A 14,759-nucleotide genomic window follows, 5' to 3' on the forward strand; every position below is an offset into this window, starting at 1 on the left:
CGTAGGGATATAATGATGACGGCAATATCGTAATATCACAATATTAAAATTGCCACAATATATCAGCGTCATGTCACGATATTAAATGCAGCACATCTGTTAAAAAAAAAAGTAAGGTTGATTTCAATTTGTGCAGTTCTAGCACCCTCTGGTGGCTAGTTTTTTGTGCCGTTTAATTTTCACAAGGCATGTTTTGGCCCTTCTGTTTAAAATCCATGCTAATGGTCAGATGAAGGGGAATGTAACATGCTCATGAACCAAGTCAATATGTGGAGGAACTCGATGTGTGTGTGCATTAGCAAGTGCCTCAATATTAGATTATATGAATCGCTGTAATGTACAAAAGCACAATATTGTGAATTTTTTGTATCACCACCCTCCCCACAATATCGTGATAATTGTATTATGACCTTCATATCATACTGTTATGTTTGCATATCATTACATCCCTATTAATTAGCATACAGGTGTACCATGTAAGACATGGACCAGAGGAAAGACCATTGTTGAAAACAAGCATGGTAAGCATTTCATTAAAATTAGGACTGTCAAAGTTAAAGCGTTAATAGATTAATCACAGAAAACACATGTGCTCGGTTTTAAATTTTGCTTTAAAAAAAAAAAAAAAAAAAAAACCCTGATGGGACTTTAGATAAAACAAAAGTAATTTGCGTTTCATGAATTAATTGCACCCAATTGGTATGCTTACGTTTTGAGCAATACACGCATGATTTAGGTGATTAATCAAAATTAAAGTGATTGATCAGATTAATAATTTTAATCATTTGACAGCACTAATTAAAAGTAACCAAAAATTTCTTTTTGATTCCAGTGATAGCCTCAAAACATACAACAAAATATTCAAGTAATGGCCCCATCTTTTTTGTCCATGCCTATTTTATAAAATTATGAACTACAATTCAAAAGCAAATGTCAGATTTCCTTCATTTTTATTACCAGTATGTTTTCAATGCTTTTGTCATATTCAAGTTATTTCTGTGACCCGTTTTTTTTTTTTTTTTTCCCCCCCTCTTCCATCAAGCGTAACAAGAATTGTGTCCACATACACATTAGTCATGTTTTTTACAGTTCCTGTAGGAACAAATACCAAGCCAGGATTTGAGCATCACTGTGGTTCTAAGGGCTGAATAAGCACTCTGAACTAAGAGCAAGAAATATTGTGGAATATCAACTTGTCAGAACCCTGACTGGCTTTTCGTTGTAAAGTTCTGCTTTGCTGGTTTTAAATGTGGTATCTTTTAAATGGTTGGAACTTATACCTTCAGTAAAGGAATTTGAGACTTGAGTCATAAATTCTTGAAATGTGAAGTCAATAGTACCCATAAAACTTGTTTATCTGACCTTGCATCTCTTAAGTTGCTTACTCTTAGGATGCAACTGTTTTGGCTCCTCCACTCAGTGCTGTTGTATTATTTTTTTGTCCATCATCTCCCATATTTATGTAAATAAAAATAAAAAAAAATCCACTTGGGCTCAAATGACAGATTTAGCCATTAAAAAAATAAAATAAAAATTATACAGGCCTACTTTATTAAAATAGTTTCCAGCAACTACAATTAAATTACATATGAGAGTCAAGTTAATGTGACCATGTCCACCAAAAGTGTGATAATAGAACAAGCAGAACACTGCAAGAATGTTTAAAAGTCACTTTTATTTCAATTGAGATTGATGCATCCAGAAGACACTTGTGTGAGGTCTTGCACATTTGAAGCAGCTCTCTTGTGAACTAGAATGGAGAGAGAAGACATTCAAGTAATGCGTAAATAAATTAAACTAATCTTGTCTCACCTTTATCCCTGTTGCCCTGGCTGTAGCACCACCTCTTCTTGCACTCCTCACTCAAGTGATTTCGGGAGTCACAGATCACCACGTCGCAGTGGACATGGAGCTGCAATGACAAAGACTGTTTAAGTCTTCAATATGTAGAATTGTGCATTCCAGTGAGGTACAGTACCTGCTTAATCAAGTTGTCCTGGTCTTGGGCAAAGGCAAACATGCGGACCTCAAAGCGCTTCACATGGGATGGAAACGGCACTCTGTTATTTTTCCACACAGGATGGAAGATCACCTGGTTTGGGTCCACTGGGTTGGGACAGCTGTAAGCACAAAAACAGTTCAACACATTGGCCCATTGTAATACAGCCACTCAACTTTTTTGTTACCCATTTATGATTAGATTCCATCTGGGCTGAGATTGTCTGTCCTCGTTGACTGTGGCCCAACAGGTCTCCAGTTCCAGTGACACTTTTGGATTGGTTGATCCGAGAGCCACTTCAAAATACAGGGGATCTTGCAGATACTTTGTGATGGGGTAGTCGGAGGCACCATAAAACACACTGTAGGATTTATCTGTCACAGATAAATGAAATTACCTCTGGGTGCCCTTATTACATGTTAATTAAGCATTAACACTATATTCCCCTATTACACATTTATAAACATGTTATAACACATTTGCCAAGAAATTGATTTCTTTAGATTCAATCTGGTGGTACCTTCAACACCAAGAGCGATTTTGCTGGTTACGAGTTACATTTCACTTGCAATGGGACCAACAAGAAACATGGTCAGGGTTGTTTGGCCTTGGCAGAGCTCAGCTCATGTAGTTAAATGTCTTGTACTCACCATTTATAGACAAGTTCAAAGTGACCGTAAGAACATAAAGGATAGGCCAATATAAAAGTGTGGCAGTAGCTTTAGCTTGCCAAAGTGCGTCATGAGTTTGACGTCCTACTCCAGAAACGGTTCAAGGATAATGTTATTTTTGACATTGCCAAGAAGTCCACCCCGCCCCACTTTCTTATTAAAAGCTTATACAAGTGGTCACATACCCACAGCAATCCTCAGTAGCACCGGCAGCTCTCCTATTCCGTTTTCGGCATACGGATCACTCCTGCGATGTCTGGTGTGGAAGGCCACGGAGCGACTTGTGTTGACGTTATAGTAACATGAAATTCTTAAACTTGAGGGGAAAAAAGGAGGGGGGGGGGGGGGGGGGGGGGGTTAGAAAGCTAGGCTTGATAACTGCTTAACCACAAGTGGCCTTCAACTTTTTACATTTACAATGATGTATGAAATACATCCACTTTCATTACTTCATGTAATTTTTTTAATAGTCTCTTTGGCAAGCTATAACATGTTGTGCACTATGCAAGCTTACATTGAAGGTTCCTATAAATCATTTTTTGTGGATGAGGGTTTAAGTACACACACTGTACGATTCTATTCATCTCTTAAAAAAAATAAATAAAAAAATTCTTGCCACTTACTCGTATTCCGGTTCTTCATCATCATTTGAGCTGTTTGTTTTACCAGATTCAGGTCTATGTGGCAGGGCGATTTCATTCTCATACAGCATTGAATTGGAGACAAACTTGACAGAACAGAAGTCAGTCAACTCATGTCTGTTCTGTAATAACATCAGTTCAGGATCTTTACCTTTCTAGTGGTCCCGCAGGTGTTGCCAGTGAAGACGAAATAGGCGACACGGTCGTCGCTGTAGACCGGACCACATGTCGGGTCAAGGAGGGTCAGCTTTCTGGGGTTCAGGCTGGGGACCGACTCCAGTTTGACCGCCAGAGCTGTCATTGTTCCATTGGGTAAGCACTCTGAAAGAATGTCAACAGTTAAGCCTAGATTAGAATATAAACTGAAATAGTTGGGCCTTAAAAAAAATAAAAGGATGAATTTTTAAACAAAAAAACCTTGAAATATATATTTTTTTGTTTAACTGAATTAACCCAAGCAGTTCAGTTCTTTGACCCAAATGTTTTTAAGAGTAAAATACACGTAATGACGCTTCAGTGTTCAAAACAAACCTGTCAATGTTGATTGAAACAGACAAGCCAGAGTGAAGTCGTTGATGTTGTGATCAGTTTGTGGATTTATCAACGTTACGTCAAGTCTGCTCCGGAGAGCCGACCCCTCGATTGCCTGCGTGGGGAGTGACTATTTAACTTTGTGTTCCAATACTCATGTTCAAAATACTGCACACGTTTTGAATACAAACCTCATAGACGACATCAGGGGCCGAAAACGGCACCACTACACTGAAGTGTGTCCCGTTGCTGGTGAAGCTGTACTCCTGAGCCAGGCTCTTGGTCAAAACTCGTTTCCCCACACGAGTTCGGAAGTTGTGGCCTCCTGTTCCGAATTGCACGAGGATGTAGAAATTCTGGCCGTCGCAGCCACCGTTGGCGACTGGATAGACTACATTTGGCTTTTTCACTAAAAATAGGCATTTACAATGTCAATCAACTACAAGTATATACAAATGTGCCAATAAAAGCAAACAGTGCATCTTAGGTTTGACATTTACTCACCTCCTTCAGCCAATTCAGCTTCCAGATGAGCAGTGTGACAAAACGGCATAAATTTGGGCAAGATCACCAGGCCGAATGTCAGGTGAATCGAGTAGACCGTAACCCCTGCTTCTGTCTGGTAAGAGAAATCACAACTTAAAAAAAATAAATAAAGTATGACACCACAAGGCTGACCTTCCGTTGGACAACGCGGTCTTCGAAGGGAACTTGGAGCGAGATGAACTTCAAGCCACTGCCTTGTGAAAGGCGCTCCTGCACGTTGAAGCCTCGCTCATTGCAGCCATGGACGGACACGATTTCGTTGCTGAAGGTGATGTTGAGTAGGGACACGTCAGACGCGAAAGGCCCGATCACCATTTTGAACACTTTGTCCTCTGGAACAGTGTCTTAGGAGAGGCGAGAGTAGATTTTGCTGCTTAATTCATGTTCCACAAACCATTAATTAGCATATCGTTTTAACAAAAAAAAAAAAAACAAAAAAAAAAAAGGCTAATCACTTAATTAAAATTTTACCAATCAGAACGTTTGCTAGCGACCAGTTAGCCTAGCTTATCCCATGTTCGATTTTGGATGCCCTTTGGGAGCATGACACCTAACAGCTCAGTCTTGGTACTACAACAGAAATACAGCTGCAAAGAACATAAGCAACATTTGCTTTCATTGAGGTTAGAGCTGTGCAATGAAGCAAAATTCAATTACACTACATAATCACAAAAATTAGCATTAGTAAAAATAAATAAAAAAAACTAGTTTAAATTTATACATTGGCCCTTTTTTTATTTTACAATAATTTAATAAATGATTCATTCAAAAGGAACTCATTATTGCAGCATTTCAAAAATGTCCTTTGCCTTATGTTTAAAACTTTCCTGTTTTGTTTTTTTAAATAAAAGGGGTGGGGGGTGTAATCCTAATTGATTTCTATTACCGGCACCAAAATAGGGATTAATATTTTCTTCATAATTGAGCAGCCCAAATTGAGGTCATGTTAAAAAATACGAAATAATAATGCATGTTCCCGCCAACACCACAAGAGACTCACTGTCTTGGACTTTTAAAGGTTGAGGCTCCGGTGGCGTCATGATCGGCAAGAGCACTTTATATCTCGTGTCCCCATTGCTGCCATCCTCAATCCACAGCAACTCAAGCATGGGCTCAATCACGTAACAGACCAAATACTGATTATTGTGGACCAGACTCTGAAAAGAAAAATGGCACAGTTAGCAAGAAATAACTATTCAAAGTGTTTCCCTTGTGTAAACGGACCATAAAGAAGCCGCCAGGTGCCCCGATGGGAATTTGGACCACGATGTACATGTTGTCAACAGTCATGTTGTAATGGCGAGCCGACACCTCGTCGGCAGTCAACCTTTTTCCATCCACACCCACGTGCGCCTCCAGAAGTCTGAACCGGCCAGAGGAAAGGAGCGGGTCGATGCGTGTGGGCAGGTACCAGCTGATCATGTTCTCCGTGAAGAAAACGCTTCCTACAATGGCAGTTTACAGAATCAAATTCTAAAGAGTGTAGACTCATTTTTCAAATGCTCTTCTTAGTCATTTTTAATATGCTAGTGCATACATAGTAGCTCCTAAATAAACTGCTCCAGTGGGTGTTATGATTTTAAAAACATGAATTTGTTACTCTGTCATTACCTTCTAATATCGGACAAGCAGCTGCTACATCAATCTGGCTTCTGAACCACTTCTTTTCAAAGATGGCGGAAGCTTGCAGGACAATCATGGGCACTGCCGCTACCTGAAGATGTCAATGTTTGTTTTTAACAATTCTTTCTGCCAAAAACATTTGTCTCATTACAAAGAGTTAAATGGAAATGTTTTCCCAAAAAAAAAAACCCACATTAATACCAATTCTTTTAACTGTCCTGTTTGCTGAGTTTTTTTTTGCAATGATAGAGCCCCCAATCAACTCACGTGTTGTATGTACGTCTCCGCCGCAGACTTGCAACTACGCAGGACGAGCCTCGTGGCAGTATTGGCGACCCCGTAGCCGGCCTTGTGAGCCTCCTGCAATGTCATCCTTTTCTCCTCAGGTGTGAAAAACACCAGCGATGACATTCTGAATCCAGAGTCGACCAGTTTTTGCTGGAAAAAGTCAAACAAGGACGTTTGAAAGACAACCATTCAGGAAGCGGTTCATGCAGTGACCATGGGGTCGTCTCACCTTCATGGGCGCAGTGTGTGGCAGCAGGGCGTAGTCTTCTGGAATGGTTCTTTTCACGGACACCTGGAAATGAGGTCACTGTATAAGCGGGCATCCATCTTTGCTTCTATAATGACATCTAATGTGCCAGCCTTGACGCTCACGTGCAGCCAAAGCCACTCCTATACACAGCTCTCTTCTCTGTGAGAGCCATGGTGGATTCACTAACCTCAAATAGGCAGGCCTTTTTTTTTTTCCTTTTATTAAAATAAATTTCCTCATGGCACCTGCAAATTCATTTATTCAAATAGTTTCTCCCCCAAAAGTGAGGTTCTAATGTATGGTTAAGTTGTAATATCACCTTTCACCACAAGATGGCAGGCATAGCTAGCTGCACTTGCACCAGACCTTATGCCTCCTATGCTTGTTTAATGATATTTAAAAAAAAATAAATTAGTGACCCATTAAAATGTTTGAGAAAAGTAATGCAGCTAATAATGAAATTTTAAAAAGAATTGAAAAAATGATTAAAAGAAACACCATAGTTTAAATAAAATATTCAATGTGTAATTTTTGTCATATCTGGTTAGGAAATCCTGTATCACCAATTAAGATTCTGGACCCCTCCATCTTTTAAAATTACCCATCCCAGACTAGACTTACCTCCATATAGTTGCGATCACAGATTATCTCCCTGGAGGCCTGCGAGCTGTAGTGGCAGGTTTCGGTCACCTGGTACACATCATCTTGAGCCACTGAGTTAGAACGTAGCCTGAGATTTAACACCGTTGTGAACTCATTCCCCTAGAAGACAAATGGGGGGGTGGGGGTGGAAATCAGTTAAAACAAATGATCAACATGTTGGCTGCAGTCGCATTGCGTATACCGTGTTTTGAGCAAAACAGTTATGAAGGGAGGCGTAGATCATGATGGTTCCTTGCTTGTGCGTCATACTGAAGCCGCATCGTGTTGCCAAACTTGGCGTCAGCTTAATAGCAGAATTACCTGAAATGAAATTACATTTAAAAGTTTGACATCGTTAACCATCATAGGTGGAGACATTTTGTTCTTGTATGCTGTGGGTGTGTCCAATGTTAAAGACCTGAGGGAAATAAAATGTCTGCTACTTCATGTAGCAAGTTATTCTTACTCTTAACTAAATGGTTGAGTTGTTAAAATAGCTGCTATAAGTCTATAGCAGCTACAATAAATATTAGACAAGTAATTTGGTTGTCAGCATAGCTATCTTGCTAGCTAGCTAGCTAGCTAGCAAGCAAGCAAATAAAGAAATAGCAAAGCACAACCGCTGATTCAAACCTATGGTCCTCAAGTTCTTATATTGGCGTTGTGGGGAAACAGGAATACTGAAAATACTCCACAATTCAGTTTTCGCAACTTTTCAATAATTATCTTTAAAAACAAAAATTTATAAAGTCACTTCAGTCTTTAAAAACGGCAGGTCTGAAGAACTTACCAACAACGACAGAAACTTCCAGAAATTGCCTAGGAAGTAGGCGAACATCCACACGCAGCATATTTCCCAGGCATTTCGCGTTAATATCTTAGGGGGGGAATAGATGACATCATAATGTAGTGTGTGTTAAAATGGCAATGGAGGAAGAAAAAAAGAAAAAAGAAAAAAAGGTCATGAAATTGACTTACTTGGGGGATACATCTTTCTGGCCTCTACATTTCCAAGTAAAGAAAGGAGAAAAAGCCACCTGGAAAAGAGAAAATTACTCTCAAACTTGAAAGACCAAACAAGGAACTAAAAGAAAGTAAGAACGCCACAAACCCGAGTCCACAGACAACAGCCATGGCACAAGCAGGGAGAACAGATGACCACAGTGTTCCTGTTACCTGCAGCTTATAAGAATGTTTGGGGTGGGACCCTAAGCCTTTCTGACAGAAAGTGGTTGTCGCGCGACTGCACACAGGTGGATCGCATCAGAGCCTGATGGACCTCAAAGCACCAAGGCCCTTGATTGGATGTAAAACTAGTCTATTGGCCCTTAAGATGAGAGCACAAAGGTAAGAATGATTACTTGGGTCGCTCCAGACAGAATTCCAGACTGAATTTTCACAAAATGTTGGAGATTTGGATTGAGAGACATGCATCAAGTCATCCATCAAAGCCTGACTGACACTTAAAACAGATTGACATGTCACATGGTATGAATATTAGTGGGGGTCACAGGAGGACACTCAAGGATTCCACTATATGGGCCTGCGTTGGGGCGGCCTTGGCTGAAGTAGTTTGTCACATTTGCGGGCTGCACTAGTCGCTATTAAAATGCGCATAAATGTCCTCTACCTCTCCAAACATTCACAATTGATGATGTGCTTTTATTTATTTATTTTTATATTCTAATCTCTTTTTCCAGTGGCTATATACTATGTGTCATACAGTATCTGCTTGGTCACTTAATAGTTGCTTGGCAGAATTTGTGGTGCACAAGTGTTTGCTCGTGAAATCTAACTTAAAAAAAATTGGCATACACCAGCCTAGCCGAACATTTAAGTATATTACGCGAACGCTAGTATGTGCCAACAATGCAGCTTTGCTTACCGTTTGGCTTTCACATGATACTTCTTTGGTTTTGGATCTTTGCCCAGTTTAGCTGCCAAGTGCTTTGTGGAGAAAATCAAAAGGAGAATCGAATCAGTTGTTTTTCCTTTTCCTGCAGATATCGATTAATAAAACCGTAAATCGATCCTTTTAATACATATTTCACCAATAATTTCATGTGAAAATAGAATTTTACATGAAGGCCTAATTTTATTTTATTTTTTTTACGTATCTTGCTGGGGGTTTTTTTTAATTTAATTTATTTACTGTTCACAGGAATTTAAAGGTATTTATTACATTTACAAAAAACTTTTCATTTTAATTTGATTTGATTGCATTTCATTTTAATCAAATAAAATTTAAATATGTAAAAATATAAAACATAACATAAATGAATAATGAATCAAATCTAATCTTTAGTGAATCGAATATATATATATATATATATATATATATATATATATATATATATATATATATATATATATATATATATAGCTATAGTCACTTGATGGATGCTCAAGAACTCCAGAGGAATAACTATTTTTATATAAGCCATTAAAAAGTCGATTTTCCATAAAATGTCCTCTATAAAAACATTAAATTATGACTTTGCATGTCAACCCTCGAGATGAGGTCACATGGACCGTGACATCATCCTCACACATCAGCAAGTCGCTTCCTCTCTCACTCCCTCTCGGCCCCTCCCTGCACTCTAGCGAAGTAGCGGCGGGTCCCGCTTGCATCTCTCCCCCTCTCGAAGCCGCCGTCGCTCCTCTCAGTGCACCGAGTCTGCCATCCGGACTAGAATGTGACCGCAAGCCCGGCGCAAAGTTCGTTTTGATGGAAAGTGAGCGTCCGAATCCTGGTAGGTGGTCAACTCGCGTCCAATTGAAAGTGAATCGAATTTGTAATGAGTGTGATCTAGTGAGGTTATTATAATTTTGGAATTTTCATTTTAGTTAGTTTTTATTTCATTTTGAGGGTTTTTTTGTGTTAGTTTTAGTTAGGTTTCAGAGTGGTTATGTTAGTTTTTAATAGTTTTAGTTTTCTTTAAAAATGTTTAGTTTTAGTTTCAGTATTCATTTTCGTTTTTCTTATTTGTATTACTTGTGTGCAATATTGAATAAACACCATGGTAAAATGAAAAAAGTAACACGTTTCTTATCTAGCGTTGCATTTCGGCTGAGTTAAAGGAAAAAGGAGGCAAATTTGTTGCCTCGGAGCGACATCATCTGAAAGTGCTTTTCTATTGGCTGCTGCTCGCCTGCAGATCCCGCTACAGGAATGTCCGGAAATTGTCCGTTTAAAATTGTTCAAAATAACACAATTTATGGACTAAAATTGTAAAAACGTAAATAAACCTAAAAATATCAAAGCGTAATACTTTAAGAGTGAAAAAAAAAAATTGATTGAAGTGCCTTCGCGCTTGCCGGTGACGTCAGTACAGCAGCGCTAACAAAGTTAGCTTCGGTTTGTTTGTTTGTTTTTTAGCTGTTCACAAATCAATCACAATAACAAAAAAAAACAGTCTTAATGATAACAGGCACACCAACAATCTAAACAGACAATATTTGTCACATCTGAGACAACTATTTTGTGTATTTATCATTTAGTCAATCTATTTTATTATTTATTCAAGATATTTTGCATTTATATTCTTAGGTTTATTTATTTACAATTTCAGTCCGTACATTTCGTTATTTAAATTGCATTGTTAATATTTTCTTTCCAATGTTTGATGTAAACTGGATAGTTTCCGGCCAATCCTGGAGCGGGACGTGTTTGTTAGGCGACCCCGATACTATCTGGCAGCCTGATCACATCTTACACCGACACCGGTTATTATCGAAATAAATATACTTAAAATCACATTTAAAATCATCCCCAAAGGCTCATGTATTAAATTAATTACCAAACACCAAAATATAGGACATTTTTGCTATAAATATAGTTTCAGTTAGTTTTCTTTTTTTCTTTTTTTTTTTTTCCCAAAAAAAGCTTTTTCGTTTTTATTTCGTGAACAAAATGTTTTTTTCTCTTTTTTTTTAGTTGTAGTTTTTCGTTAGTTTTCGTTAACTAAAATAATCTTGATGGGAAGTGAGTTTCCCTCGCAAATGAGTGAAGAAAACATCAGATCTTGAAAGTGTCTTCAGTTCAACTTGTTGCTTTTGGACTGTGAATCCTTTGCTGGTAATCCTGTTGATCTCTCCTGCCACTTCTCTCCTGCTCCGACTATTTCCCGTGTGCGTGTGCGGAGTATTGATTTCTCTCCTTCAGCAAACTAATGTATTCTACCATAACGCTGCACTCCCTCTGTGCCCTCAGCACCATGGGCTATGGGCAAATCCTCCACAAACGCTGCTACGACGAGCAGCAGCTCCGCCTCAACGTCGGAGGCCTTCGCTTCGAGGTGTCCGGAGACACGTTGCAGCAGTTCCCGCACACGCGTCTGGCCCGCCTGCTGCGCTGCCGGAGCGAGACGGCCATCCTGGAGCTGTGCGACGACTACAGCGCCGCCGACAAGGAGTACTACTTCGACCGCAATCCCCGGGTGTTCGTCTGCGTGCTCAACTTCTACCAGACGGGACGCCTGCACATGATCGAGGACGTGTGCGTGTTTTCCTTCAGCCAGGAGATCGAGTACTGGGGCGTGCAGGAGTTCCACCTGGCCGACTGCTGCAGCAACTGGTTCCACGAGAGGAAGGAGTACATCCATCACCGGGACTGGGACGCCATGAGCGAGGACGGCCACCAGCCGAGCATCGACTCGTCGATGGCCGAGCTGTCGGCGCTGGATCGGGACTTGGCCAAGTTCGAGGGCACGTGGTGCGCCGAGTTGCGGAGCTACGTGTGGCTCAGGCTGGAGGATCCGGGTCACTCGCGAGCGTCCAAGATCATCGCCTTGGCGTCCCTCAGCGTGGTCTTGACGTCCATCATCGCCATGTGCGTCCACAGCATGCCCGAATTCCAGACCCTGGATGACAACGACAAGCCCGTCGAGGACCCCGTCCTCGCCATCCTGGAGGTGATCTGCATCGTGTGCTTCTCCACCGAGTTCCTCGTCCGGCTGATCGTGGCCCCCTCCTGCAGGAAGTTCCTCTGGAATCCGTTGAACATTATCGACATGGTCTCCATCCTGCCCTTCTACGCCACCCTGGCTCTGGAAAAGGGCGACGAGGAGGGCGGCGAGGAGAACGAAGACATCGAGAACGTGGGGAAAGTGGTGCAGGTCCTCCGCCTCATGAGGATTCTCCGAATCCTGAAACTGGCCCGCCACTCCATCGGGCTGCGAGCGCTGGGCGCCACCGTGCGCCACAGCTACAACGAGGTGGGGCTCCTTCTTCTGTTCCTCTCCGTCGGGATCTCCATCTTCTCCGCCCTTATCTACTTTGCGGAGAAGGAGGAAGAAGACACGGACTTGGGCACCATCCCGTCTGGTTGGTGGTGGGCCACCATCACCATGACGACGGTGGGCTTCGGGGACACCTGCCCAGTGACGCTGGCGGGGAAGATTGTAGCCACCTTGTGTATCATCTGCGGACTTTTAGTGGTGGCGCTGCCCGTTACTATTATTTTTAATAAGTTCTCCAAGTACTACCAGAGGAACCAAGTCATCGAGAGCCAAGGTCTCCCCAAACCCGAGAGACAGGACCCTGAACTTCCTCATTACAACATAAGGGACTTGTTCACCGAGAAGGTGTATCCCTTTCTCGGGAGCGTCACTCTTAGGAAGAGCGTAAGCAGCAGCGGGGATGACACGGACGCGTCCAGCTTACAGGACATCGACATGTACACTGCGGATGATCATGAAAACTGAAGTGGAGGGGCGCACTCATTAGGCCACGCCCCTAAAAAAAAGTGTATTTGTCGCTTTCGCCTGGTTTGCACTTCATAAACAACTTTCACTTTAAATTCTTGTATTTTTTTATTTTTTTTATTAGGGATTTCAAAATTAGTGGATTAATTTTGAGTTAATTTAAAGTTTCTTTAGCGCCACTTATTTTAACACGCGATTAATGACCGCCCCTTACTTGCAAAGGCTGTACTGGAGGAATTCCAGTTGCAACGCAGCAGACACGTCCACGTCAAAATTCAGTAGTAATAAATTGAATGCATATATTTGTGGAGACCGGAGTCAAGTTGTATTTTACGATTTTGAAAATGTGCAGAATTTCACAAGTTACTTCAGGTTAAATTAAATAGCTCTTAATATGAAAAGAAAAATGCACTGAGCTGTGACCAACGTCTTACAAATGTAATTATGCCATCTAGTGGCAAAAAATGACCTCAACACAAATCAATATCACACTTGTTATTTACAGTACAGCAGGCTAAATCTTTTTAATTTTAAATCAATGTTATGAATTAATATGAAATTACTGTATCAATGACTGCCCTGCGATTGGCTGGCAACCAGTCCAGGGTGTCCCCCGCCTACTGCCCAGAGCCAGCTGAGATAGGCGCCAGCAGCCCCCGCGACCCTTGTGAGGAATAAGCGGTCAAGAAAATGGATGGATGGATGGATGTATCAATGACTAAAAGATGCAGCCATATTTCTATTCATTTCATATTTTTTCCCGCTTTTATGTTAACAAGAGTATGAAAACTTGGTAAAAAAATAAAATAAATAAATAAATTATTGTACATTTAGAACAGATATAAAATTTGTGATTAAATATTGAAGTCATGCAATTTATTATGATTTTAAAAAAAATTAACCGCCTGTAGTTTTTATATTTACATATTTACAAAAAGTCTTTTGTCTTTGTCAAAAACATGCAACCAGAAAATGGTGGTGTTTTGGGGATTTCTTGAACGGATTAATGGTATTTCAGTTTATTTATATTGGTCACATTGATTTCAAATATGAGTATATTCAGTTCAAGCTTGGTCACGGAACAAAAATCAAATGTAAGCCAGCGTATCAACATATTCCCAGCAACTGTTTCTTATTTTTTTCCTACTGGGGAGCAAAAGCAGCAGCACTAAAACATACAAGCCCTCCCACCCACTAGGGAATCACCTGAACCTTGCTCCAAGGCCTGAAAGCCCATTTTCTGCATGAGAAAACTGCAATGATGCATGCGGCAGGCTCCTAATGTTCGTGTTTTGTTTTTTTTCTTCTTCTTCTGCTGAGTGATCTCTTATTGATTTGTCCACTCACTCACTGGAGTCCCGACTCCAGAGTTTGGAGAACAGCAAAAGGACAACATTGCCATAATCATGGTTCATCGATGCATTAATTGCATGAAGGAACATTAAATTGTATTCACTGTGAAGTGATATTTCTTTTTGGACATCTGTTTTTAATGGGGGCATGCTGGGCCATACCTTGTATTGACATATTGACTCCTTGCAATAACTGGATTTAAATTCATTCGCAGTGGTTACTTTCTTTTGAGATGAAGTAAACTTCAAACTTCAAATTCCAAATGAAGCGAAAGTGATGCTACCTGACAGAGTTATTGATTAGCTTTCCCATCATGTTATATTCTGCTTGGATAAACTGCTGTTCTAGCAATCTTATTTATTTACCTTAATAAATGAGTTAATTTTGTTTTTTTAAGTTAAACAAAGCAGATTATGTTCCTTAACCTATTAGATGTTTATGTGTGATGTTTACCGATAATCTAGCCAAATTTGAGTGCCTTTTTTTTTTTTTTAGCCCCTTTTTATGATA

The 14,759-nt window shown here is 40.4% G+C and overlaps 2 protein-coding genes across 3 annotated transcripts; one reads left to right on the forward strand and one right to left on the reverse strand.

Annotated features, from left to right (window-relative positions):
- Positions 1-1,656: 1,656 nt before the first annotated feature.
- On the reverse strand, positions 1,657-8,452 carry LOC144010602 (uncharacterized). Its single transcript, XM_077510983.1, has 21 exons — positions 8,303-8,452; positions 8,170-8,228; positions 7,982-8,068; positions 7,394-7,512; positions 7,171-7,311; positions 6,529-6,591; positions 6,279-6,449; positions 6,000-6,102; positions 5,613-5,833; positions 5,389-5,545; positions 4,521-4,732; positions 4,347-4,461; positions 4,034-4,251; positions 3,843-3,957; positions 3,463-3,632; positions 3,294-3,397; positions 2,856-2,986; positions 2,187-2,373; positions 1,979-2,120; positions 1,813-1,912; positions 1,657-1,750 (listed from the first exon to the last, which is right to left on the reverse strand). Exons 1-21 carry the CDS (start codon positions 8,323-8,325, stop codon positions 1,680-1,682), a joined length of 2,709 nt encoding a protein of 902 aa, XP_077367109.1. The 5' UTR covers positions 8,326-8,452; the 3' UTR covers positions 1,657-1,679.
- Positions 8,302-13,066, forward strand: kcns3a (potassium voltage-gated channel, delayed-rectifier, subfamily S, member 3a). 2 transcript variants are annotated; one of them, XM_077510984.1, is made up of 2 exons: positions 8,302-8,538; positions 11,405-13,066. In XM_077510984.1, exons 1-2 carry the CDS (start codon positions 8,465-8,467, stop codon positions 12,894-12,896), a joined length of 1,566 nt encoding a protein of 521 aa, XP_077367110.1. In that variant the 5' UTR covers positions 8,302-8,464; the 3' UTR covers positions 12,897-13,066. The 2 variants fall into 2 exon arrangements, with proteins under 2 accessions (XP_077367110.1, XP_077367111.1); XM_077510985.1 differs by lacking the exon at positions 8,302-8,538 and adding an exon at positions 9,829-9,944.
- Positions 13,067-14,759: the final 1,693 nt, after the last annotated feature.

The sequence above is a fragment of the Festucalex cinctus genome, chromosome 21, assembly GCF_051991245.1.
Source record: "Festucalex cinctus isolate MCC-2025b chromosome 21, RoL_Fcin_1.0, whole genome shotgun sequence".
Taxonomy (NCBI): Eukaryota; Metazoa; Chordata; class Actinopteri; order Syngnathiformes; family Syngnathidae; genus Festucalex; species Festucalex cinctus.

Excerpts from the sequence above, each read along its gene's own strand:
- LOC144010602 (XM_077510983.1), bottom strand. The coding sequence starts at position 8,325 with ATGGCTGTTGTCTGTGGACTCGG. Across the intron at positions 8,069-8,169 it reads CAGAAAGATGTATCCCCCAA|ATATTAACGCGAAATGCCTG; the intron begins GTAAGTCAATTT and ends TCCCCCCCTAAG. Across the intron at positions 4,252-4,346 it reads AGCTGAATTGGCTGAAGGAG|TGAAAAAGCCAAATGTAGTC; the intron begins GTGAGTAAATGT and ends GCCTATTTTTAG.
- kcns3a (XM_077510984.1), top strand. The coding sequence starts at position 8,465 with ATGGACCTCAAAGCACCAAGGCCCTTGATTGGATGTAAAACTAGTCTA. Across the intron at positions 8,539-11,404 it reads CTTAAGATGAGAGCACAAAG|CACCATGGGCTATGGGCAAA; the intron begins GTAAGAATGATT and ends CTGTGCCCTCAG.